The 27,717-nt window shown below is 43.6% G+C and overlaps 1 protein-coding gene across 2 annotated transcripts in view; it reads left to right on the forward strand.

Annotated features, from left to right (window-relative positions):
* Fyb2 (FYN binding protein 2) overlaps positions 1–27,717 on the forward strand; it is a 107,718-nt gene that overhangs the window by 23,483 nt on the left and 56,518 nt on the right. Inside the window, exons 2-5 of one of the 2 annotated variants that reach the window (XM_029476298.1) lie at positions 8,847–9,594; positions 12,636–12,794; positions 14,824–14,857; positions 23,541–23,618. In XM_029476298.1, the coding sequence (XP_029332158.1) occupies positions 8,847–9,594; positions 12,636–12,794; positions 14,824–14,857; positions 23,541–23,618 (1,019 nt within the window). The remainder of the gene's footprint in view (positions 1–8,846; positions 9,595–12,635; positions 12,795–14,823; positions 14,858–23,540; positions 23,619–27,717) is intronic. The other variant, XM_021159645.1, reaches the window with a different exon arrangement.

Consider the following 27,717-nt stretch of genomic DNA (forward strand, 5'->3'; position numbering starts at 1 on the left):
GAGCAGAGGCTGCTGTAACAGTGGAGGTCAGGAGTGCTTTGCCTAACCCCAGAGCAAGAAGACACTTCTGGGAACTGACACCTCAGCTCTGTGTCAAATGATGAATATGAGTCCAGGAATATATATGGAGAGGTATTCCAGGCAGAGGGCACACTTTGAACAAATGCGCATGGGCAGCTTGGTTTTCTTGTGGGTGGGGGGTGAGGAGGGGGATTGGGGGGATGGGTCTAGTGGAGTAGGAAGTGCTAGGAAAGGAAGATGGAGGTAAAAGCAGCCAGGGCCTTGTGTGTGCACCTCAGGAACATGTAACTTAGCGTCGGGCCGTGGGGGACTCCTGAAGGATTTTAATAAGGAAGTGCCATCATTAGAAGAGCAATTTAGAAGCACTGTTGGCAGCAAATTAATTGGTAGTTCTCTGAGAAAGCCCTTTTTGAAATGAGAATCCCCTCCAGGCCACTATCTGAAATCTGCTCATTCATTTTGTTCTGGGTTGCTTTGGTAAATATTTATTGAGCACTTGGAGCCACTCGTGGAGAGCCCGTGGACTCCGAGAAAATGAGAGTACGTCTCTACCTGCCACGGAGGAGCTCATGGAATCCAGGAAAAGCAATGTATTCACTTGAGTCATTACTGTAAGACACAGGAAGTGATGAAGAGTAAGACCGGAAGGGAATGGCAGCTGGAGAGCTCTGCAGCCAGATGTGGTGTAGGATGAAAGGCTGAGATGGCCATACGCAAAGCATTATGGACATACAGATATTCTGTACGGCGAGGGCACGTTTAGAGGTCCCTAGGGCCATTATGAGACATCCAAGACAGAGAGCCATTGCCAGAAGCGGCCTGAGGAGTGAGATTTTGAGGGGTCGTGATACCAGCCTCATGGGAGTTTCTGAGCTACCTGTAAAAGAAACAAGTGTGAATTGAGCAGTGGGTGTCTAGCAAAGACAGCCCACACATTTCAGCCATCGGGTTAAAGCACAGGCTCAGAGGATGAAGGAAGTCATGGCCCTTATCCATGAAGCACAACAGGTCTATGTTGTGCTCATAGAATAACGAGATGAATAGCAGGGACGAAGTGTTAGAATGCTTGTCTAGCGTTATGTAAACTCTCGGATTAGAGACTCAGTAGGAGGGAGGGCAGGAGGGATAAGGATGTGTAACAGAGGCTTGAGATCCAGGAGCTGAAGGAGTTAGCTTTTGTGTTGGCTGGCTTTATGTTAACTTGACACAAGCAAAACTCATCTGAGAGGAGGATACCTCAGTTATAACGAATGTCTCCATCAGAGCAAGCTGGAGGCTCGTAGGGCCTTTTAGAATTTGTAATTGATGGTGGAGGCCCCAGCCTATTTTGGGTAGTGCTATCCCTGGGCTGGTGGCCATGAGTGCTATAAGAAACCAGGCTGAGCAAAGCCATGAGGAGCAAACCAGTAAGCAGCACTCCTCCATGGTCTGCATCAGCTCCTGCCTGCAGCTTCCTGCCCTGCCTGATTTCCTTTGGTAATGGACTGTAATATGGAAGTGAGATAAACCCTCCGCAAGTTGCTTTTGGTTATGGCGTTTTGTCATGGCAATAGGAACCCTAACTAACACAGCGCATTATCTGATTAATAGTTCAGGGGGAAATGCCAGCTTTTGAAAAGAGAGTGAAAAAATTGTTATGGAAATATATTATAGAACCATTGAGTCACTGAAGGCTTGTTTGGGTGAAGCTAATTGCCAGTGGGAAAATAATTGCAAAAATATCAGCTGAAGCCGATGGCCACTGGACTAACTGCTAGGTATTATCTACAGCCACTGCTGCCATCTTTGTCCCTGGCACAGCCTGATTGCCTTGTTCTCCTTCATCCAGCCTTGAAGAATTTCCTGGGAAATGAATAGAAACGCCTCCATAATGCCCCACCCACATCTCCCAAGTGCAGCAAGCTTTTAAGATGACTTATTTGTCATAACTGCCTTGGTATCAGAAGCCTACCGGAGGCATCCCAAGACAGTGCCTGGTCAATGTGTCTCATGTGGTACCTCAGGCGAGCACTCATTTTTTTTTTAGGGAAACAGTAGCATGTCTGAGCACATAGCATGTTACTGCAGTAGAAACCCTGACTAAGGCAGGATTCCCAGCAACTTCCCAAGGATAGAGAAATGAAGCAGGTTCTGGGGCTCGTAAGACCTGAATGGGCAGGGTTTGATGAGGAAAAGGTGGTCATTAGTATTCATTTGGGGCACTGGAAAGAGGATTATTTATATTGCTATGAAAATGCTATTAGGACCTTTGAAGTCCAGTTCCAGTGTTTGTCTGATTTCTGCTGAATGAACAGAAAGGCTTTCTCAAAGAGAAGTCTGTAGATATAGACTCAGCATTGTTGTTTCTGTCCTCTGAAAGGCTTTGCATCAAAACATGTGCAAAAGCAACCAAGGTCATGTCTTCCTCAAAGGCTCAGAAGACCCTCAGTGAGCATGGCTTTCTTCTTCCATCACTTCTGGTTGCTCTGATCTGCCTCCCTTGAAAATGTAAAGGACCTGCGTGCCCCCTGCTTTTGTTTATGCTGTCCCATCCACCCAGAATGGCTTCAGAGCCTCCCCTTCAGTGGAAACATTTCATCTCCCTTCCTGTGGGCTTCACCATACTTAGTTGTATATGTGTATATGTGTGTGTGTGTGTGTGTGTGTGCATGCACACACTCACATGTCTGTGTCTGCCTGTTTATGTGTTTGTGTTTCTTCTGCCTGTCTGTCTTCCTGTCTCTGTGCTTGTCTATGAGTCTGCCTGCCTGTCTGTCTATGTGTGTGTGTTTGCACACATGCACAAGTACACGCTCATATGTCTGTGTCTGCCTGCCTGTCTGTGTATGTGTCTTTGTTTCTGCCTGTCTGACTGCCTATTTCTGTGTGTCTGCTAGTCTGTCTGTCTGTGTGCTTGTCTGTGTTTCTGCTTGCCTGCCTGTCTCTGTGTGTGCATCTATGTATGTGTGTGTGCGTGTGTGTTTGTGTGCGCACGTGCGCACACGCGCAGATATGGGGATTGGAAGACAACTCACAGGAATCTCTTCTCCCCACCTTGTAATTCTGTCAGTTGGCAAACAGCATGCTAGTTAGTTTGGAGGATTCTGGGAGATCCTCCTGTCTCTCTTTCCTGCCTTGCTGGGGGAGTGCTGTGATTATGGATTCAAGCCACCATACTTGACTGTGTGAGTTCAACAGACTGAACTCAGGCAACCAGACTTTCAAGGCAAGGACTTTTACCCACTGAGCCATCTCAGGGGCCCAAACTGATCCATGATGCCACTACATATTTATTGACAAAACATTCAGCCTTGTGGTTAGATGGCGGCTGTTTCCATAACCACCTTCACTGAAGGAACAGTCACCGAATGTTTAGGGTTGCTCTACTTAGCTGGCCCAGCTATCAGCTGAAGATAACAGAGGTGAATAGAACGCCTGCATTGTGAGAAAATGGAAAGGCTCAGAGAGTCAGTGGGCAGTTGAGATAAGTTAGAAGGTGATAAGCAAGCAGAACTGACCCAGATCAGTGCCTGGAGGCACATGACCACCGGGGATGCTTGGTGGCTATCTTCCTGTCTTTATGGGTGGAGACATGACAAGAGAGGAGTTTGACCTGTAGCTCCAGAAGTTCTAGAGTCCTTCCTTAAAGCATATGGGGAGTACCCTATAGGATGCAGATATCTGCAGACATAGGCCACACTTGTCAGCCCTTATACCCACATCAGGGGCTTTAACTTTCAGGTTGAATCTGTTCCCAGGGCAGGCGAGGGGGCATCAGACAGCTCTGAGCTGTCTTTAGCCTTTCCTAGTGGTCTTGGGTATTAATCCCTGGTGCCAGGAATACAGGCAGTCTTTCCACTGTCCAGCTCTTGGATTCATGGAAGGTGACTGTCTACATGCTATTTTGAAGATGTTTCTATGTTAGCTAGCATTGACAGCTATGGCTACCCCTATTACTAGAGCATAATTTCTTGGCTTCTGCGGCCTTCCCGGTGCTAGAGATCCATCAAGACTGTGCATGAGAGTTCATGATGAGGCTGAAGAGGAAGGAACACGTTCCTGTCAAGTGTGTCCTGTGCAAAGGAGCACAGAAGCACTGTACCGATAGACTCAGGGGTGAACGTGAGCCCCAAAGCCAGGCTGCATGAATCAAATTCCTGGTTTGACCTGTGACCTGGGGGGATCCACTTAGGCTTTCTGTGCTTGGTTTCTGTCTGCACCTGGGAATCCAACAGAGGTGAACAGGAATTCAGATCAGTGTGTGCCACAGGGACACGTGGGAGAAGTATTTGCCTCTTGTGTTACCACTACCATTAACTCTTCATGATTCTATAAAATAAAAAGTGAATGAGAGACACCTGTTGTTCTCCAAGTTTGGCTAAATGGAGACCTCATAACATCACAGGCAGGGAACTGGCCTTAGAAGCGTTGACCCTGGCGGCCTCATCCTTCTGAAGTGGCACTTCTTTGTTGATGGTGTCTGGTCGCCCCTTCTTTCCATCTTGGAGATAAGCCTGTTCTGTTTAGGGGACACTACACCTTTCATCTTTGATTGTTCCCACAATAGCACAGGCTTGGCTTTGCCGTGTGCTTACCAAATGAAGCTCACCTGGTCCATCTAGAGCGGAAGTGCCCCGGATTGTTTCCAAAGCTATTTTCAGTGCAGTCTGCTGACATTAGAGGGGGTTGATTGTTTCTGTGGATGCTCAAAGCTGACCTCAGAAAGATGGTGCAAGGGAACGTTAAATGTCTACAGTTCCCATTCACGGACCGTATGGACCTGCTAACCTTTCCAAGTGTGCATTCTCTGGTTCATCTATTCACCACAGACTTTGTGAACCACTGGACGAGGCTAAGATAAGTAAGACTCTGTTATCATCTAGACTCTGAAATCTCCATCGATTTGCCACATTTTTATTGAGCAGCAATTCCATTTGGTGAGAAACCAGGAAGTCTGCTGGGGAGGGGCCGCAGTGATGTCAGACTAACAGGATCGGGCTTAGGGAGGGTCTTAGCTGATTGGGAAATGCACTCGAGCCGGTTTGAGTGCTTGAGAAAGCCACTTTGAAGGATTTTCAGCATGTGAGGGACTTACATGATCAGATTTGTGTTGTTAAACAGATTTGTCTAACAGCTGGGTAAATGAAGGATTAGAAGAACCCAGGGTCAAAGCAAAGAGACCACAACGAAATCACTTCAAAATAACGAGAAAGGCTTCAAGGCAGTAGCAAGAGTAAGAGGACAGAGAAGAACACTTGCTGAAGAAGACAAGATCATGAGGATATGGGACTGTGGTTTTGACCAGAAGGCTTTAACCCACTGTCATCCCAGGCCACCCCCATGATGGTACCTCATGTCCTCAACTCTGAATTCTCAGAGGGTGATAAACTGTAAAGCCCAAATCACACCTATTTCCCATGCATGCCAGGATGAAGAAATTGCAGTGTTGGAAGAGGCTTTGGGGACCAGTGAGGCCGACACCCACTCTGGTACATGGCTGAGTGAAACAGTGACCTCTCTGTGGTAGCTTTGAAGATCAGGCATGATGCCACACATTGCATTGTGCCTACCCTGTTCTCCATCTAGCTCCTGCCTCTAAGCTTTTCTTGTATGTTATACTTACAGGCTATGTCTCCCTAATATTAGACTACAATATCCAAGAGAGAAGAGCCTTTCAGTGTTGAAAACTGTATCTCGTCCATGTAGTAGATGCTTAATGGACATTTATTGGAAGAGGAAGTAAGCCAAGCATAATCAGGTTTGCCCCACCCAGAAGTAGTGATCTTTGCACACGTCCTTTGCTTAAAGGTTATCAAATGCACAATTCTGTTTCCTAATTTTTGCAAAATCATTTCTACAGAGATTAAATTCTATCAAGCTTTTAGTTCACATGGCCCCAGATAGTAAAGAAAAAATGATTATTACATTACTTCAGAACCACTAACCACTGGCTAGTTCACACCCACTTTGGATGGCCAGAACAAAAAAAAAAAAAAAAGAAGAGCTGGTGAGTATGTTGATAAACAAGAATCCTGTGTACCATTGGTGGGAATGTAAAATGATGCGATTGCCAAGGAAACTAGTACAGAGGTTTCTAACAGCTTAAAAACAGAATTGCCATGTGATCCAGCAGTTCAACATCTGGGCACATAACTATGAGAACTGAAAGCAAGGCACAAAACCAACGTTTGTACACAGAGTTTTATAGAAGTCTAATACCCAGTAACTAAAATATGCGAAGAATCTCTGTATATGACCCTGGCTAGCCTTGAGAGAGGATCCTCCTGCTTCCACCCACCAAGTGTGAGGCAGCTTGCTTGGCCGGAAGAAAGGAAATTCTAACACTACATCATGACTAAACCTGAAGGGTACCGTACTAAGTTAATAACCAGTCATTACCCATACTAAGTTAATAACCAGACAAATGCCATATATGTTTTCCATTTGTTTAAATACCCAGAAGAGTCAGACTCAGTCAGAAAGTGATGTGAGAAGGGAACATGGAGCTATTGTGTGAGGGATGTAGAATCTCATTTTATAAGATGAAGAATACTGGAAATTGGTTGCACAACAGTGCCAATCCTTCTCATGGTGCTAAACTGAAATCTTTCAGTAGGTTATGCATTTTATGTTAATAAATATTTACCATGAAGTGTGTACATCTGCTATCTTATTTGATCCTGAACTGTTTTTTATTTATTTGTTTTGTTTTTGTTTTTTGTGTTTTTTGTTATTTTTTTGTTTCTTTTTTTTTTTTTTTTNGCTGGCCTCGAACTCAGAAATCCGCCTGCCTCTGCCTCCCGAGTGCTGGGATTAAAGGCGTGCACCACCACGCCCAGCTTGATCCTGAACTGTTATGAGAAGAAGATGTCTATCCTATCCACTCCCCGGCCTATACTGTTTATGAGAACAGGTCTCTTTGAGTAGCCCAGACTGGCCCTGAATTCCTGATCCTTCTATCTCATCTGAATAAGTACTGTTCTATAGTAATAAAAATAGGTAAGAGTTGTAAAAAAGATTTCATAAGGTACCTGACTGGACAAGGACTAGCTTGAGACATCACACTCAGGATTCCTGACTTCACTCCCAGTACAGGCTTCTGCTGCATCAAGAGAGAGGATGCAGGGATGATTTAGCTGGCCTGTTGACTAAAGTATAAGAAAGGGACCATTGGACACTTGGAGAAAGATCTTTAAGCAAGTTCTGGGGCAGAGGTGTGTAGTGGGAGCAAGAGGAAGAAAAGCAGCAGTGCATATAGCATGAACTCCAGCGTGCAGCACCTGCCTTCTGCTGCCTGTCAGCTTCCCTCCCTTCCTAAACCCTCGGAGGGCAGGTGTGAGTCAACTGTAAACACAGTGAGGACCGGTCACACAGAGTTCCCTCTCACAGCTGGCAAAGTCACTGCCATGGCAATGGCCTGTGTGCATGCAACTTAAGGAAGGAGGGAGGGAAAGTGGGAGAGTGGGAGAGAGGGAGGGAAGGAAGGAAGGAAGGAACAAAGGAAGGAAGGAGAAAAGGGGGAAGAAACTTGAAAACATGAAACATGACCAGGAAAGGAGAGTGGGTCTTACGTTTTGAAATGACTCCATTAAATGTCCTCCTACCTTCCGTGTAGGCAGAAGATGCCAGGATACATTTACAAAAATAAATGAGCTTTAAGAAGAGATGGGAACAGTAGAAAAAGTATCAAGCCTATTTGGCTAGACAAACGGCCAGCTCACTATGTAGTCCTCGACACTCCCTCACTATCCCTACCTTCTCTCTGTCCTAGACCTGAGCCACCATTACCAAGTGCATTACAGCTCAGTTTGACCTGTTCACTAAAGCGAAGCACTAACACAAGAATATTATCTAGCCTCTTGTAGCTTTGATTTATCATAGCCCTACTATGTGTTGGGCCCTGTGCTGGACACTTTCTGTATAGTAACCCCAATCCTTCTAGTGTTTGTAATATTAATCAGCTCCATGTGACGTTAAGATAAGGTTGCAAATAGTATTTCCCTGGATGAGAAAAGGCAAAGTTGGAACTTGGACATAAGACGTCTCAAGTTTTCTCTTAACACAGTGTAAAATTTCAATAGTCAAGTTATAAAGAGATCTAAGGGCATCGAGGAAGCAGTGAAGTAGCTGGTCCTACCTGGTCTTCCTAGAGGCAGTTTTGATGGAGAATGCGCTTGAAATCAATCAGGATGTGAAAGGCAACTTGACATGGAGATGGGAGGGTACAAGCAGGCCAGAATGGTGAGCCAGGGCAAGGTCACCAGGTCAGTTGTAAACCACTCACTAAGACTGTTCATCTTTTAATTGTTTTATGTGGAGATAAAATTTCATTATTTTTTGAGCAAACAGAGACCATATTAGAAAGACAGTTCTATGACAAAGCAGATTTTAGCTTTTTTTTTTTTTTTTTTTTTTTTTTTAGAAAGAATCCATCCAAAGATTTATCAGCTAGTCATAGTGGTGTGTGCTTTTACCCCCAGTACTTTGGAGGCAGAGGCGAATGGATCTCTGTGATCCTGTTTCACATAGAGTTTCAGGCCAGCAGGGCTGCATAGTGAGACCCTGTCTGAATAAAATACCCAAAAGGTTTATGATCAGTCCCTATTACTATCTCTATTTGGTCCTCTCATGCCAGGAGAACATCCAATATAGCCAAATTTAAGAGAGAGAGAAATCCTTATGCTCATCTCACAGAGACAGCAGTAGCACAGACTAATGTAACTTACCTGGTGAGCAAGGCTGTCACATCAGCCATTGGAGACATTTAAGTGTACAATGAAGCCAACTGATCATGCAGGATGTTTCCCCAGGGTAACTAGACTCTTTTGTTCTTCTCCGTGCTTTAGGAAGGGATAAGAAACTTCAAGGAACTTCGAGCCAAATTTCAAAAGTTCAATGCTGCACCTCTTCCAGGGCCAATAAGGTTTCCAGCTGGTGTGTCTCGAAAGGATGACAGAGGTTCCACACAGCCAGCTCAGGATCTGGCTAATAGGAAGTGCCTCTCATCCCACCATCATCGAACCCCATCTTATTCTTCCACTGGAGTGTCCCAGCCTCTTAAAAACCAGACATTGAAGTCGGCTCAGAGAGATGAACTTCAGAAGAGTTCAAGTTCCTCGGGAACTCCAGAAAAATCTACAGTGTGTCCTGAAAGGAATTTCCAGAAAGCTGCCATGCCATTGGATGTGACTAAATCAAGAGCTAAGACATCCAACGAGGAGAAAGGAATGACCCTCAGCAGCTTCAGATACAAGCTTTGGAACTGGGAGAAAGTTTCATCTCAGAGGGGTGAAATGTCCCCAGCTCTACTCCTTACCAATGGTGGGATTAAGACCTTCCATCTTGAAGGGCAGAAAACCATGGGGCTTGCTCAGGACAAACCAGAGAAGAGCCTGAAAGCAACAGGAGCCCAGACCCTTCCTCCCCAGAGCCATTCGATGGCCCAGAGAAAATCACCCGTGACCTCCAAAGCCTCCGGTGTATCACTTCCTCCACATAGCAGGAAGAGCACAAAAAGCCCCGGCACTGAGGGAAGCCACAGGAACAGCCCATGCCAGCCTGTTTATGAGTGTGAACTTGACAGCCTGGTTCCAGGTAAGAAACTGAGTCTCCTTGGGACTGGGGGCCAGACCGTTCTCATTCCAAGCCTGCAGACTTGACGAGTAGGTGGCCTGTGCAACAGAAAGAGAGCCTGCCTGTGGACAGCCTGTCCAAGCATAGTCCTGGGTTGGAATAAGCATTTAATTCTGAATTACACTGTGGCAGAATTTGGCCGACTTGAATCCCAGCTCTACCTGTCACAAGCTGTATGAGTGTGGGGGATTTATAAGCTTCTTAAAGCTTAGTATGTATGTTCCATGAATCAGATTCATCACCAGTCTTCTGTGTGGAAAACACAGCACAGAACTCATCACTTTTTCAGGGCAGTAGCCTAAGAGGGATACCCCAGTCTTCTGTCCTTCTTATTCTTTGCATTGAATACATAACTGGCTCTTTGACTCCTCCTTAAAGTATGTTCAGAACACCTCAACTTCTGTCTCTGCCCTCGGCTGTAGTCTCTACCACACCATTCTCTCACGGGGTCATTGCTAGCTGGTCTCACCACTTCCACAGGATTGGCCCTTTGGATTCTGTGTTCCTCTCCACAGACATGGTGATCCTCTAAAATAACATGAATCTGACCATATCACACTGCTGCTCAAAATTGGCTGCACCTTCCAACAGTGCCTCACATTGTGGTGCTTGCCTGCTTCTCTGTCCTTCTCATCTCTTACCATTGCCTGCTCAGTCTTTAGATATGAGACAACGGCTCCATCCCAGGTCTGAGCACTGTCGGTCATCTATCTATCAGCAAAATTGTCCTACCAGCTTCAGAATGGCCAGGTGCTGTCTCCCTCCTTTGTAGTCTCTGTTGTAGTGTCCCCTCCTCTGAATGGACAGATGCTGTTTAAATCATCTCTGCTGTTCTGTTACCCTTAGGCTTCAGGCAGGACTCTGGTTTTGCTCAGGTTACTTGCCTCTGCCCAGGAAACTGCCATATACTTGTCTGCCTTTATAAGGAGGAAATTTTCAGAGGATAAAATTTACCTTCTTCACCACCTTACATCCCCCTCCTCCTCACAAAACAAGACCAGGTTGATGAAGTCTTCAACAAATATTTAGTGATTAGATGGGTAGGTGAATGGATGGGTGGATGTATGGGTGGATGGGTGGGTGGATGGGTGGGTGGACGGGTGGGTGGATGGGTGGATGAGTGGGTGGACGGGTGAGTGTGTAGATGGGTGGGTGGATGGGTAGGTGGATGGGTGGAGGGGTGGGTGGGTAGGTGGATGGGTGGAGGGGTGGGTGGATGAATGGACAGATAGTTTGATGGATAATGAATCAGCCACATGCAATCCTATGGCTTTTCCTTTTTCTTAAGAATGGAAACCAAAGTACTTACTATAATTTAACAATGCCTTTGCAGTTAGCCCTTGCATCTCTGACTTCTCCTAACTCACATGCCAGGTAACCTCCAGAACTCTCTTCTCTGTTTGCTCCTACTTTATCATTAATGTCCTCTTATGATAATGAAGATTCCTGAAGAGGAACTGTGTTTGTTTCTGTTCTTGGTTCTAGCTCTAGCTCCTAAAATAATGCCTGGACTACAGTAAGATGGGTACTGAAGGAGGATAGGAAACAAGATGAATGAAAAGAAAGGTTTATGGGGAAAAGGAAAGAGTGGGTCATCTCCAGAGGAAACTGTGGAGAGAGTTTCATGAGATAAACATGTAAATTAGCTTAACACAGTGCTGGGGTTGGGGTGGGGAGATACATACTTTAAGGAGGAGTCAAAGAGCCAGTTATGTATTCAATGCAAAGAATAAGAAGGACAGAAGACTGGGGTATCCCTCTTAGGCTAGTTAGTAAGTGATATTCCATTTTCACTGTGTCTCCTCCTTGGTGTGATTAAAGGCTAAAATTCCCAACATTTCAACAAACTTAGAGTTGACTCCTAAAGAGAGAGTATTTTGGCTCTGATCTTCTGGAGACATGGCTTTTAGTGGAAGGGCAAGAAAGAAGCATTCCCTTCCATCTCAGCTTGCAGAGGACATGACCTTCCCAGAGGCACATGTGCAATCCAGTCTACTTGTTTAGTCTTAGCATGGCTGGCCTATATAAACAACTACTCTATTGTGTTAACCAAGAATGAAGATGCCCTACTTATTAAAAAACTTTGTGTCTTTTTCTGCCAAGAGAAATTGCATATGATTTTCACATATAATAACGAAATGTTGGAGTTGTAATCACGAATACAGAAAGCAGGAATACACACCATTGGGACTGTTTAGAAAATTCTAAGACACTGAACTCAGATATTCTAAGAGCCTTGAAGCCAGGGCCCTAGAAATTCAGCAATCAATTTCTAGCTCAATTCAGAGATCTGCTTTAGAGTCCAATGCTATTCGCTCAGCCAGTACTTGAGTCTTTTCAGTGAGAAATCACAGTTCTTCCCCCTGACATAGGCCCTAAGCTTCAAGCTAGGACAGTAGTGTCCCAGAGTCCTACAGAAGCCCGCTTACCACCAATCACTTACTAACTAGATTCTTGGTCTTCCCCTCAAGCACGCAGCAACCTGAGCAATACAGGAGAGCATGCAGACTAGAGGGTGGTTAGTTCTAGCCTTCATTCCAGGAAAACTCAAGACTGCTGTAGGGGATCTGTCACTGGAGTCCAGCCTTAGAATAAGAAGTGAAAATTAGTATGAAAGGAATCAGTGTCCTGCAGTCAGGAGGAGCATACACAAAGTCTCAGATATGAAAGACTTCATAGAAAGCTTTTAAAGTCAGGGGTGGATCACTGAGAAAGAAGCCAGTGGCATAAGTGGAAGATGTGTGCTAAAAGTTGGGAAGCGAGACAGTGCTGCTTGCTGAGAAAAGAATCTGGAAATGTGAATCTAAAGTGTGCTGCAACAGCAGATCAGTGAATGGGCCACACTGAAGATCAACAAGATAGTGGTGTAAGCAGGTGTGTGTGTGTTGGGGGGTCAGCGTGTTCTCATAGCTGCATAGAGGCTAGTCAAGAGGCCAGCAAGCTGGTCAATTTTATCCAACAGATGTAAGTAATACCCTACATGTTTTCCTATTTGTACTCAGAGAAGCCAGAGAGCAGGCAATGCCAGCTTCCCAAAACAAAACCACTGCCTTCCATTGAGACCCTCGGTCCACCTCCTCCGAAGCCTTCAAAGCCCCCATTCGTGAACCTCTATGCCTTCCACGGGCTACCAGCTACTGTCACCAAGACCCCGAAAGAAGGTAAGAAGAGGCACAGGGCCCACCCTCACGGGCCAGAGTCATAGGTACTTGGACCACATACCTTTTCCATCCCTACCCCTCCCATGTAGCAAACTGCTCTTCCAAGGGGCTGGACATTATTACTGTTGTTTGCTCGCAGACTGTGGCAGCTTGCCCATGAAATGACACTTGTGTAGGAATTGGCCCCTTATCGCTCCTGCGTCCACTTCCCCCAAGAGAATTGCATTGCATCACTGGGAATCTGGCCAAGAGGAAGAAAATGAAATGTCTTCAAGTGAGGAAGGATCAAACTTTTGTGTGCTGCACAGCCTGTGCTGTAAACAGCCAGTGCAGGAGGAAGAGGGGGAAGGGAGGTGAGAGAGTCAGTGTCAGGTTGACCTGACATATTTGGTGGTCCCCCTCTGGCCCCCATGACCTGTATCCTCTATGGGATGTCAAGCATCCTTGGAAGCCATTTTTCTGTGTTCTTCTGTCTCTCCCTCTGCTATTTAAAGGATCAGCTCTGTTCCTTTCCAGTCATACCCCAGTGTCATCATCCCGATGTCTTAAACATCTTTTCTTGTTCTTTCAATGAGCAAGAGGGGAATGTACACTTCGAGGCTCTGTGTAGTGGGTGATGTGCTAGTGTTTGTTTTACCACGCTGTCAGTACCAGCAGATGGTGTGGTAGCAGAGCTAATACAGGCTTTGATTGTTCATTTGTCTGCTTTGGGCAACCTCATAGTTGAATTTCCCTAACTCAGATGTAGAGCGAATCTTTACATAATGTATGGAAGGATCACCTATCAATGAGAAAGCCTCTGGCCAATGAGCTGAGGCAGGAAATAGGAGGTAGGAATTCTGATAGAGAGAGGTGGGTGGGATTTTGAGAAATAGTCAGACTCAGGAGATTCACACCAGAATGCTCCTGGCGACAGCGGCATGAAACTGAGAAGAAACTAGCCCTGTGGCACACATAGAATAGAAAAGTGGGCAATTATGTTACGAGCTAGTTGGGGAGCAGACCTGAGCTTTTGGCCTAAGCATTTATTCATATATAATTCAGTCTCAGAGTCGTTATTCCTGGAAACAAAGAGGTCATGTGGAAAACACAAGGTTACAGATGGCTTTAACTACACTCGGTGGCTCTCATAATGAAGCCAGCGACAGAATCATCTGAGTTTAGAAAACTAGAGCTTTCCATCCTGAGGGAGATTGAACACTTTCCTTTTGAGCAGGTAGTGGCATGCTGGCCCAGGGAACCACATGCACATTGAGGACCTACAGGTCACCATCAGCTTCACCTTTCAAGAAAGGACACATGCAGAGACGGAGCTTTCCATAAGTGTGTACTGGAAATGTGGCAGCTCCTCACCAGAGAAGATGAAGTGTGATTCCCCACCCCAGCCTGCCTTGTTGTTGTTTTTTGAGACAGGATTTCTCTGTTTAGCCCAGGCTGTCTTTGAACTCTGTTATCTGCTTCTTGTGTCCTGGGATTAAAGGTGTCTGCCACCATGCCTGGCTATGATTTTATACCTATTAAAGAACGCAGGCTTCAGACTATTGCCACAAAAGGGAAGGTGGCTGTCTAGAACAAAACACTACGTCTCTTATAATAAAACAGGCTTTGTGGATCTCAACTCCATTCCAGCAGCTGTTTCAGGTTGAGGAGGGTAGTCAGTGAGCCTCATTTCCTATTCTGTGAAGCTGGGACTATGGAACCTCTAATCCTGTGAAACTGTTGTGAGAAAGTACCTTGACCATGCTTGGCGCACTGCACATGCTCAGTGTATCTGAGTGTCATTTAGAACACATGGTAAATAGTTCTCTCTGCCAGTCCATGTGGTAAAAACAAGTAATTAAGAGATTAAATCCACACAGGGGTTACTGCTCTTAATAGAGGTCAAAGTGCCCATAAATAACACCAGAATATAGAGGGATGAGCTGCTGTTTAGAGATAGCCAGTCCTTTGGGTACCAGGGTGGGAGCATCATTCACTTTAACCAGACTGCTACCAACACCTGCTTTTCCTCTGCCTCTTGCTCTTGCAGAGACTATGAAGGAGGGTCCCCTGTCTCCAGATAGGTGAGTACCTGTTCCTCTCTTATGGAAAAGTGCAGCCCACAGTGGCAGGGGAGGGGTGGCACTTGTGGGCCTTCTCAAGCACAGGCAAGTCACTCAAAACCAGTGTGCATATCCCCCAGAAAGGCTGCAAAAAGAACAGACTTACAAAGCAAACAGGAACTTCCTGGTTTCAAACAAATAAAGTAAGATGCATTCAACTTTATACTGATGTTAAGTTGCAAACTTTATCCTCTGAAGTACTTGGGACTTCTTCATTGTACAAGTGGATTTAGTGCATAAAGACATTGGCCTTCTTAGCTATAAATCAAATAAGAGGCTAAAGAGTGCTTTGGGCAGCTCTGGTATTAGGCATTGGAAATGGGATAAAAGATGTTCGGTTTCTGGTGCCCCCCTCCTGAGAATTTCACTATGGAGGGGTCAGGTCATTAATTCACTTAGCCAAATAAAATATATCTCAGAAGTGGCCTGGCCTGGGCTGCCTAGTTTGTGTGTTTGCTCTTTTGCTTGGGAACTGCAAAGTTGCTTCTGTAGCGCTCATTTTACGGCCCCAGATGGCCAGCTTTAGAAATGTCCTACTCTCCAGGGTTATGATTCCTGTCCCGATGTGCCCAAACCATTTTGACTAAGCCTCACTCCCTCCCAGAGATGTTCCTGGCAAGGACAGTCTTAGGAGGAGAAGCAAGCAAACAAACACTAGCCTACTTCCATTCAGCCATCAGATGTTCACAGTGCTATGTAGCACGCTGTCTGTAATAGAGGAAGCATATGGGCCAGAGGTTGCATGGGTGAGAGAGCAGCCCCTTTATCCTCAGTGGGGACCAGGAAATATTTAGAGAAGTCCTCCTCCATTGCAACATTAGGAATCTTTAGAAAAAGCAGAGTTTTTGTACCACAAGTCCTTGGGGACAGCCATTATGGCTCCAGACTAGCTCATGTGTTTACAGACCATTAGTGATGCTGGCTGGAGTTGTTCAATGTCTGCAGCTCTGGAAGTGGACTGATGGAGAATTGTTTCTAGGAATGAGTACTTAGACCTAGCATTGACTGGCATCATAAGACAGAAATGTTCTCCTCTTGGTGGCAGCAGACAAGCAAGACAGTGGCGTGAACACTCATGTTTACCAGGTCTCTTTCACTGAGGATAAATTTCTCAAAGCACCTCACTGGCCAAGTCCAGAGTCAGAATGGAGGAGCACTGAAGACTCACATGCCAAAGGATGAGGATTGGAGGGAGGGTTGGTAATAGAGATGTTGGTCCAATTAACCCATCAGTGATGAGGGCACACTTAAGTCGAGTGTTGAGGATGAATGTTTGCTCAATATAATGATAGCAAAGAAATGCTACAGGAGGACACAGGATGTGTAACATAGTCTTGTTTGTAGAGCAAGAGAGTTGAATGAAATCAGAATGTGGACAGTATAAAAATGGGACTGTAGAGCAGATAGGAGCATTGTGAACCATGTTGTACACCCAGAGATTGTGGAGGTGGCCCTGTTCAACCAGGCTCTGCCTGGGTTGTGCTAGACATAATTCATGTGCTCTGGAAATTCCTCGTTGAGTGTCCATTGGAGAGTTGAGCGTCAGATGGGCCAGTGCAGCTGCATTCTGCATACAACTATGTGAAAGTGACAATGGCATAGATGGCTCTAGCCATGGTGATCACAGGCCCAGAGTAACAGCTGAGGTTTCAGTGAACCTCTGCAGTGCTTAGAGTCAGCCTGGTCTCATGGCTGTCATTCTGGAAACAACTCAGTATGCATGTAACTATACTGGGCATATTGGCACTAAATGAAGATGTCTCTGGCATTTTAACCATAGCAACAGCAAGTCATTTCACACTGAGAGCTGTGAGGGGTCCATTGGGAGACTGTTTCCTGTATGACACTATCTTCCTATAGGATTTGTGGAGGCAATTTTAACTATTCTTCCCTGTTACACTGGCTGTAGAACACAACTCCCATCTGAACTGGGGTTGTGTTATATGTGACTTAGATATAGGTACATATGATAAGAATGAAAGGCAAAGCAGATAAAAAGGGCCACATGACTCAGGTGGCTTCATGGAAGAGGAACTAATTTGAGGAATAGCCTACACAATACCTTTCATTCTCTTTCATGATACTGTAAGATAGATGGAGATATAGCAGAGTGTTCCTCCTGGAACTAACCATGTCCAGGACATATTGACAGATAGCTGGCTGGATGAACAGTCAAGATGGAAGTACAATTAAGTGTGATAGCACGTGCTTGCAATCCAAATACTAAGAAGGCTGAGGCAGGAGAAGTGACACACGTTCAGGGACAGCTTGGGCTACATAGTGAGACCCTGTCTCAAAAAAAATGTGGAAAAAATAAACTAACAAAAAAGAAAGCCAAAATGGAAAAAAATATGTTGAATATAGGCAGTAATAAAGAGGAATAAACAGACAAAAGAATCCTGATACAGAAAAATAATTGATATGTTCAGATTATAAAATATAATCAGCCATCTGTACCTCTAGGTTCTGATCTATAGAGTTAAATAAACCTTAGGTGAAAAAAATTGAAAGAAAATTCAGTCTGCTGAGCATCTAAAGACATTTCTTGTCCCCATTCTCTGAGCATATGGTCCAACAGTTATTTGCACAGCACTGGAGTCACACTAGGCATGCTAATAAGTGAGAGGTGAGGTAAGTGCGTGGGAGGGGTATATAGGTTCTGTGTACATATTAAGCATTTTATAAAGCAATGTGGGCATCTGCAGCCTTTCTTGTTTGCATGGATACTAGAAGCAATTCCCTATAGATACTAAAGGGCAGGCAACTGTATATTAAATACCATGCTAAGAAGTTTGGACTTTGTCTTGTCAATGACAAGTCAGATGTCGCTTGAACACATAATTGTCATAATGCCCAAAAGCCTTAGATACAATTTCCATGGAAACTGGTGTTTGCTAGAGAATATCTCTCTTGTTCAAGTGCTAACCTTCAATACAGATAGATTTAGGCATAGATTTATCGTAATGGGAAAAATACCTTGAAATTTTCTGGTATGGTCAGGCATGAAATTAATGAGAACCCAAGTTTTGAACCCCAGCACTACCACCCAATTTTTGGAATACAAAGTATGCCTTAACCTCAGAAAACCTGCTTTTGTCTATGTACAATGGTCAAATGAGGTGAGGGTTGTGAAGTGTTTATTATGGTGTCTGGGACAGTAGCTTACATAACAAACCCAAGGATAAGAATAATGCAGAATCCTATTTTCCAAACATCGATCGCTGGAGAGCTTGGTATCTAGAATCCTCAGTACCTGTTAGTTGTGGCTGTTGTTGTTGTTGTTGCTGTTAGATCAGATTTTAATTCACTTAACATGTATTTCTCCAACACGTTTGGTACACTGAGCACTCTTTAAGTCTTCCAAATTACTCTGGGGGAAAATTGGCCTCCACACCCCAAGTTTTAACTATTTATACCATCTAAACTTGATTCTTCTGTACAGTAGACAGGAGCTTTAATCCCCCTTCTCAGGACAGTGCTTAAAGCACAGAATGACAGTTTTCTCTAAGTAAAAACACTTCGTGGCTTCAATCTTTATTGATGAAGGTTTTATATTTTTGCTGTATTGGAGGGTGGGGAAAACACACTGTAATTATTTTGCTAAGAACCCAACAACATCAAAGGCAGCCATCTTTCATTTTTGGTACCTCTTCCACGTATTAAACCTGAGACAAAATGCATAACCCAAGAACTTGCAGAGTCAGAGCAATATGAGGTCAAGTCCCTCCTTCATGGTTGAGAAAAGTACAGGCATGAGAGAGCTTTGACATTCAGAACTGCAAATAGACAGACACATGATAGTATTTTGCTCATTGTGCTATGGAAACCAGTGTGTATCTACCAAGCAGGACATAGATGATGCACAGTGAGTCTTAGCTACTTCTTCTACACTTGACCTGACTATCCTTGTTGTTTCTGGAATATTAATATCTCATTAGCTGCCAACAGTGATGGAGTTCTTTAGATGATGTTGCTTCCCTGATGGTCTTTCATGCAGACCAAACTGGCTGGCATCCCTCTTGAATCAGCAGTTAGAGTTTGTGTGAACAAAGCAGGTTGGTCCCTGGGTAACTGTTAGCTTTAGGTTGCTGTCAGTACGTAGCAGGGTTGCTTAATGTTTTATTCATGAGCTATAAAAATGGCTTTCTCCCATTAAAAAGTGGCAGAGGGTAATCCTGAGTCAGGGAATGTCTGAGTTAGATGAGAGGGAATAGAGAGGCTATTTACTTCAGAAGTAGAAAAAAAATGCTCACATATGGGGCCTTGGAAGAACCTGCAAGTGTGTTCATACAAGTCTACCACTTGAATCGTGTGTGTGTGTGTGTGTGTGTGTGTGTTTGTGTTTTGGAGACAGTCCTATTCAGTCCAAGCTAGCCTTGAATGTATAGTCACTTTGCCTCTACCTAGCAAGAGAACTTTAAAAAAATATTTAAGATTTATTTGTATTCTATTTATTCTGTATATGTTTGTTTCGGTGCATGTGTGTGTGCCACTGTAGACAGGTATCCTCTGAAGCCAGAGGTGTAAGATCACCCTGGAGTTGGCTGTAAGCTGCTGACATGGAAACTGGAAGCTGGCCTCAGTCCTCTGGAAGAGCAGTATGTGCTCTTAACCACTGAACTGCTAAGAGAACTCTTATGTCTCTGTTTCACAAAAGTCTTAAAACACTGGTATCATGTATTTACGCTTTTGTTGGTATGCTTACTTCATGTCAAACACACAGTCTTCAAGGCCTGGGAGGCTATTTGACTGTGTCTAGGGCATTCTTCACTAGGAACAGGGAATGTTTGGTCCCATGAAATGGAGACAGGTAACTTACATAGGGTCAGGAGGTACAAATACTACTACTACTACTACTGATGATGATGATGATGATGATGATGATGATAGCAGTGCTGAGAACAGCCAAATTCACTCACAGCCCTTCTCTAAAACATAGAGAAAGCTTTTAGGGAGTATTAGCATAAAGCTGAGAATGAAGAGGACTAAAAGAGGTTTAGAATGGCTGAGAGCGGCCTAGAGGTGGTGACATTCCGCCTAACACCTGATTAAGAGCCCATTCTGCTCATATAAAGGTCTAGGAAAAGAACATGCCCAGAAAGGGAGTGTTCCCAAAGACTCAGAGTCTCAAAGGAGACCCACCCTCCACCTGTTAGAAGAACCAGACAGGAGGCAATCATGGCTATAGCCCACTGAGCAAGAGGGCAGGCAAATCTCACCAGCCAGGCGATAAGTTTGGCATTTGTCCTAAAGGTACTAGAAAGTCATGGGAGAATTTCAAGCTAAGGAGGGGTGTGAGCTGATGTTTGTTTTATAAAGTTCGCTATTAATGTAGTATAAGTAATACATTTAAAGAAGAAATAGAAAGATAACCTAAGAAATCACTAAAGCAACAAAAGTAGCAGTGTCCGTAGAGTATTTCAAGAAGGTCATTTCTATGTCCTATCATTCCTATACTAGGTCGGCGATACCTCTTTTCAGAGATAAGAAAGCTGAATCCCAGAGAGGTTAAGTTAACCAGACCTGGATCTGGGTATAAAAATGAGATTAAGGAAATTACTTGGTCTTTCCTGGGGAGTGGGGGGAACAAAAACAAACTAAAACTGCAATTGCTGGCCCAGGTGTGGGGACTTGGGTGGGCGCAGACAAGGGGAGGGGACATCTAGGATGGCTTCTGGTTCTTTTCTGTTTCCCCCCAGTTTGCTGCTAACACAGATGAGCACTTGGCACGTAGCCCGAGCTCAGCGCGAGGCAAGAGTGGTTCTTGCAGAAGCTGTTTGAGCTGTTTCTACTTTGTAGCAAGAATGACACAAAGCCTGTGGATCTGCCTTTGTCAGTGTGACAGACCTCTCAAGGCCGGTTTTTAATTACTTAGTTTCTTCCCTGAGACTTCATGCTGCAGGAAACCACGAGGAGTGAACAGCAAAGGAAGCGACAAAGGAAGCTCCCCTTGTCCTGTCCTGATGGTTGGGGGTGCAGAGCACCTGGGAACCCCAGTCTGCTCAGCTAGAGTGCGTCAGGGTGGGAAGAGCAAATGTGGAGAAGGAATATTTTTGAAATCTGTATCCTATAGAGTTTTAGATCCAGAACATTCTGATGGCTTCAGTTTAAGATACTTCAAAAACTTCTCATCTTTTAAAACTGGACTTCAGGCGACATTCCACAGTCCCAGTGTACCCTTTTCTTCACAGGGGCAGTGGTTTTAGGGGCCATGGATGTACTAGAATGCTTCTCTTATTTCATGTTTTCAGAATTCTTCCTTTGAAAAAAAAAATCACTCACAGCTTCTATTATTATTTTCCAGCCACAAAGCCTCGAGTCTCATTTTCAAGCTCCCAGCCACAGTCACCCTGTTAAAGAAGTGGTTTTGAGCAGCTCCTAGCTGTCTGGTTTGGAGAGTCAGGTCAAACTGTTTATTACATTGTAGCTGGATCAGGAGGCACCTGGGTCTACCCTGGTCAGCATGGCTCTGCAACATGGGCACAAAGATTCCCTGTGGCTCTTCTTCGCAACAGAGGAAGCCAAGGGTTTCATGTAAGAACAGCCAGGGCAGAACTAAGATACAGAAGGGTTTGGAGGCACGCAATCTTCACCCATTGTCAGTGGCATCCTGATGCTAGGTTAGAAAATGCCAGATGGAGGAAGGTAGACAGTTTGTGGGTTGCAGCCTATTTTTGTATATAGGTCTATTCTTTAGAGTTGACTAGACGCTAACTTTTAACTATGGCCACATGCCTGGCACTGCGCACACTTCCCATAGCTGTTAGACTTATGTAAGAAAGATAGTATTTAGTCTTGCTTCATAGATGAGAAATCAGGGGTGGCGATAATCAGTTTCTTGATGTACTCAGAAGTGTGGGATACACAGATTTCCCCAGGATATAAACTTAGGACTTTTAAGGTTTTCAACTGCACTGTACTCTCTCAGATTTTACAACAGGAAGGGGTTTGGAGGAATTTATTGTACTACAACCCATGAATAAAAGGATCATCTGGGTTTTCAGCTCTATTTCCCAGCACCTATCATGCAGGGACGGGTAAAGAGTAATTACTAAAGATGGCTGTAGGATGGACCAGTGGAACGTCAGATAAACTGAATGAAAGAAGGATGCTTGAGCGAACTAAATGATAAACCTTCCACTAGCTTTTAAGCAAAGGATGATAGACTTCATTTCTATATCTTGCACTGATTTGCATAACTGGTGTCATAGACTTCTATTGTTCAAGCTTGGTGAATGGGCCAAGCTGAGCTCTTCACCTTTGCTTGGGAACTCTGTGACAAGAAGGCTCACACGAAGCCTTTTCCTCTTCCTCTCAGGCTAATGCCCCATGCCAGCTGGATTGCCTAGACCTCATCCTTATTCTTTTAGTTTCATTAAATCCATCTTCCTCTCCTCCCTCTTTGTTTATTGACTCATTGGTCTGTGAATTAAATACACTATGAAATTAGTCATCAAGCATTTATCATCCATTATGAACTTAGAATAAAAACTTTTAAAAAACTAAACTTTATACCAGAGTCCACGAGATCCTTTTGTGTGTTCTGGCCATTGTTTCTCTAGGCTTTTCACCTAATTCCCCTTTCTCATGACTGTTGACTTTCATCCTGTGGAGCCGCCTATTGGCTATTCAAGCAGGCTTGCTACAACTGTGCAAGAAATGCTAGCCACTTCCTCTGTGTGGAAGAGTCTTCGCCTACATCATCTCCAGTTAGCTCTTACTCTGCATACATGATTCATTTTTATTATGTAATTCAGTAATTATCAAACCAAAGTATGTTCAAGCCATTGCTTAGACTCTGTCTTCATGCGGAAGGAAGAAAGACAAATAAGCCAATAACTACAAACTATAAAATGGTGTCAAAGGCATCAACTTCTCAGCCTTTAGCCCATCATCCTCATACAAGGTACTGAGTTCACAGATGGAAAGAAAGGAGGCCGTCTGTTTCTAACAAGTTGCTATGGCTCCTGATGTAACTCCTGTGCTGCTCAGATCATGAGGCTCCTGAGTGCAGGCTCCTTGTGATACTTACCTCATGTTCTAGAACAGTGAGTGAGTGATAAAAGGAGCCAAGCGGGAAAACACAATGATGCATCATTATATTCCCTCCTGGGCATGTCTCAAGTGATGCAATACGTCTCTGAGCATTGACACGGTACCCAAAACTTTTAGGTTTTAGAGCATTTCTGATTTCCAATTACCATAACTGAATGCCCAACTGATAAAATTTATGCAAATATTCAAAACATGTGAGAAACACTGAAATCTGAAACAGTTCCTGTGATTTTCTGATAAGCTATAACTGGGCCTCTGTTGCTTTGAACACCAGAAGGTGATGTAGTTGTCAACTAGCACCCAGTGTGACACAAGATGTCACATGGTCCCATAGTAGCAGAGATCAAACTAAACTAGTTTTAAAAATCAGAAAGTAATTTATAGATTATGCCCTTGACTTAGAGGCATCAAGTAAAGTATAATAGTATGTTGGCACAGTTGGGGAGAGGGGATGCTAGAAAAGGTAGCTGGGGGTGCACAGAGGTGAGATCTGGGGTGCAGAGGAGCTGGCCATCCATCCAACCAAGGTTCAGGGGTACCCCTTCAAAGTCTTGACGTTAGTGGTAAACACGTTGTCCTTGCAAAGTAGAAAGGAGACCTGTATGGATAAAGCTCAGCAGGCAGTGGGAGGACAGCATCCTGGAGATGCACCCAGCAATGAGATGAGGTGGGGAGCTTAAGGTTCTATGTGTGTGGACATATGTGTGTGCAGGTCGGACGACAGTGATGAATGTGTCTTCACTTGTTCTCCACCTTAATTTTCCAGGCAGGACGTCTCACTGAACCTGATGCTTACTATTCAGCTAGATTTGTTGGCCAGCAAGCCCCAGGGGTCCTCCCGTATCTTCCTCCATATTGCTGGGATTACGGGCATTTGCCACCATGCATGGCTTTTTATGTGCATGTGAACTCAGGCCCTCGTCCATGTGCTGTCAGCACTTTACCAAGTGAGTCACCCTCCTAATTCACTAGGGTTGTTTGATTAGAATCAAGGAGGCCTTTGAAGATCTTAGGAACATGTCTATATTATATTTCTAGATTATTCTAGCTACTGTGTGTCTAGTGGCTTGTGGAAGGGTCAGAGAGAATGGCACTTAGTGAGTTTTTAAAGAAAATGGAGTTTAAGAGGGGGCCATTGATGATACTACAGGCAGAGAGTCCCGTGTCCACAAAGCTTTGGCTCTGCAGCACAAGCTGCAGGAATTGCAGATGATCTGATGTGATTCGAATGGATAGTAGTGGGGCATGCATGGGCTGGGGGTGCTGCATATGATAGCCGTTCAGTGAGTGCTGGCTGCCTGTTAGTACTCACCTGTTCTCCAGCTGAGACTCACTGGCATCCAAACTATATTTACCATTCTGTTTTTCCTCTGTGTATTTCGCCTCCTTATAAGTTCACTATAAATAAGGAGAAGGAGTTGGTCTAAATTTTTTTTCTGAGACTTTGTAGCATAAACTGATTTAAACTTACGGTTCTCCCACCCTACTTCCTAAGTACTGTGATTGCTGGCCTGTGTCACCATGCCACAGTTAAAAAGTTCTGTCCTACGCTGATGGCTTTGTCAATAAAGCACCTGCAACTGCGCACCAGAATTTGGGTTTCCAGGACCCACATAAAGGGCAGCTGCAATGCTGTGTATCTACAGTCCTGCTGCTCCTTCAGTAAGGTAGGAGTGGCAATAGGAGAATCGCCAGAAGCCAGCCAGTCTGGCATACATACACAGTGGCCAAGAGACCCTAAAGGGAATGAAAGCATAGATTTTGGAGTTCTTGGACTCCATGTACTAGCTGTGTAATATTGGAAAATTTTCATATCCCTGGACCTTCCATTTTCCTCCTCCATGGGGTACAGTGAAATACCATCCTACCTTGCAAGGCTGTTGTGAACTGTGAGATAAATATCTATAATTCTGAAAAGTAGAATCATAGTATATAAACAGGAGCAGTCTATGGCCATCTGAGACAACAGGGCTTTTCTCCACTAAGGTCTGATGCTATAGGAAATGGGCAGTCCAGAACCCAACTCCTCATTAAAGCCTCCCACTGGCTCAGAGAGTAGCCTCAGTCCCCTCCCTCTGAGACATATGGGGTTAGATATGCTGGCACAGCTCAGAGCAGACACTCTGAAATGTGGAATGCAGATATACTTACACATGAAGATTTAGATCTGGAAAACATAGATGAGAGAGAACACGTCAGTATCTCTCTCTCTGGGTCTGGGTTACCTCACCCAATATCATCGTTTTGAGTTCGACCTATTTACCTGTAAACCTCATGGTTTCATTTTTATTTACAGCTGAGTAGTATTCCATCGTGTATATGCACCGCATATTCATTATCCATTTGTCACTTGTTTCCATTTTCCAGCTATTGTGAGTAGAGCAGCCATGAACACGACTGAGCAAGTATCTGTGGAGTAGGATGTCAAGTCCTTTGGATGTATGCCAAGGAATGGTTGAGTGGGGTTGTATAATAGATCTTCTTACAGCAGTTTGAGAATTCTCCAAACATTTTCCCCAGAGTGGCTATACCAGTTTTAATCCCAACAACACTAAATAAGGTTCCCCTTTCCCTACTTTTCCTGTTGGTTTTGTTGATCTGTTTTTCAACTTTGACTGGAGTAAAAAGAAATCTCAAACTTGGGTTATTTGGTTTTCTGATATCTAGGGTTTTTTTTTTTTTTTTTTGTGTTATTTTTTTTTTTTTTTTTTTTTAGTTCTCTCTATAGTTTAAATATTAGCCCTCTATATGATGTTTAGTTTATAAAAATCTTTCCATTTGTAGGACATCACTTTGTTTGCATGATGGTGTCCTTTGCTATGCAGAAGCTTTTCAATTTTATGAGGCCCCGTATGTTAATTATTGATCTTAGTGCCTGTGCTGATGGTGTTCTGTCCAGGAAGTCCTTCTTGTGGCAATGAGTTTAAGAATATTCCCTACTTTCTCTTTTATCCGGTGCAGTGTATCTGGATTTATGTTGCACTCTTCGATGAATTTTAGTTGAATTTTATGCATGATGATAAATGTGGATCGATTTGCATTCTTCTGTATGTAAATATCCAGCTTGAGCCACTGCAGCTATTGAAGTTGCTATCTTTCCCAGTGTATATTTTTGGCTTCTTTATTAAAACCATGGGTCCATATGTATGTGTGTGTTTGTGCCTGGATCTTCAATTCAATTCCACTGTTCAACTTGTCTGGTTTTGTGCCAATACCATGCTGTTTTTATTACTATATAACATTGTAGTATAACTAGAAATTAGGGATACTGATACCTCTAGCAGTTCTTTTATTGGTCAGGATTGTTTTAGCTATATATGGATTTTATGATGAAGCTGAAAGTAGTCCTTTCAAGATCTGTGAGGAATTCTGTTGGAATTTTGTTGGGGATCGCATTGAGTCTGTAGATGGCTTTTGGAAGGATTGTCAGTTTTACTGTTACTCTTACTGATTCACAATCATGGGAGATCCTTCCATCTTCCAATATTTTATTCATTATCCTGAAGATTTTATCAAACAAGTCTTTTCTTTGCTTAGTTGGAGTTATCCCAAGGTATTTTATAATATTTGAGGCTATTGTGAAATATGTTCTTTTTATTTCTTTCTCAATCTGTCATTTGAATACAGGAGAACTATTGAATTTTATGGGTTAATTTTATATCCAGCTAATTTTTCTGGCAGTGTTTATTAGCTTCAGAACTTTCCCAGTGGAAATTTTTAGGGTCACTTATGTATACTACCATATCATCTGCAAATAAAAAATTAGGACTTCTTTGGTTTCCAAGTTGTATCCCCTTGGTCTCCTTTAGGTGTCTTATTGTTTGAGCTAAGGCTAAGTTATAAGTTGAGTAGGTACAAAGAAACTATATAACCTTGTTACTAATTTTAATGGAATTGTTCTGAGTTTCTTTCCAGTTAAGTTGATGTTGGCTGTGAACTTGTTGTAAACCGCCTTTATTATGTTGAAGTATGTCTGTTGTATTCTTAATCACTCCAGGACTTTCATCATGAAGCAGTGTTGAATTTTGTTAAAGGCCTTTTCTGCATCTAATGACAAGATCATGTGTTTTTTGTCTTTCAGTTGTTTTACATGGTAGAAATTAGGGATACTGATACCTCTAGCAGTTCTTTTATTGGTCAGGATTGTTTTAGCTATACATAGATTTTATTTTTATTTGTCAGTTTATGTATGTTGAACCATCCCTGCATCTCTGGAATGAAGTCTACTTGATCATGGTGGATGATCTTTTTTGATGTGTTCTTAGATTTAGTTTGCAAGAATTTTGTTGAGAATTTTTGCATCTACGTTCATAAGGGGAATTGGTCTGTAATTATCTTTCCATTGGGAACTTTATGTGGTTTGGGCATCAGGGTAACTGGCCTCATAAAATGAACTGGATAGTGCTCCTTCCATTTCTATTTTATGTAATAATTTGAGGAGTATTGGCATTGACTCTTAAAGCCTGGTAGAGTTCTGCACTAAAAATATATGACACTGAGCTCTTTTGGAGGGAATGGAAAAGTCTGGAAGACTTTTAATGACTGGTTCTATTTCAGTAAGGGTTATAAGTCTGTTTAAATTGCTTATCTGAACTTGACTTAACTTTGGTAAGTGGATATGTATCAATAACATTATGCATTTTTTTTTAGACTTTCCAACTTGGTGGAAAAAGTATGTCTTTATAATTCTCTGGGTTGCTTTAGTGTCTGTCATTCTCCCCCTCCCCCTTTTCCATTCTAACTTTGTTCATTTATATCTTCTTGCT

The sequence above is a fragment of the Mus caroli genome, chromosome 4, assembly GCF_900094665.2.
Source record: "Mus caroli chromosome 4, CAROLI_EIJ_v1.1, whole genome shotgun sequence".
NCBI classification, from domain to species: domain Eukaryota; kingdom Metazoa; phylum Chordata; class Mammalia; order Rodentia; family Muridae; genus Mus; species Mus caroli.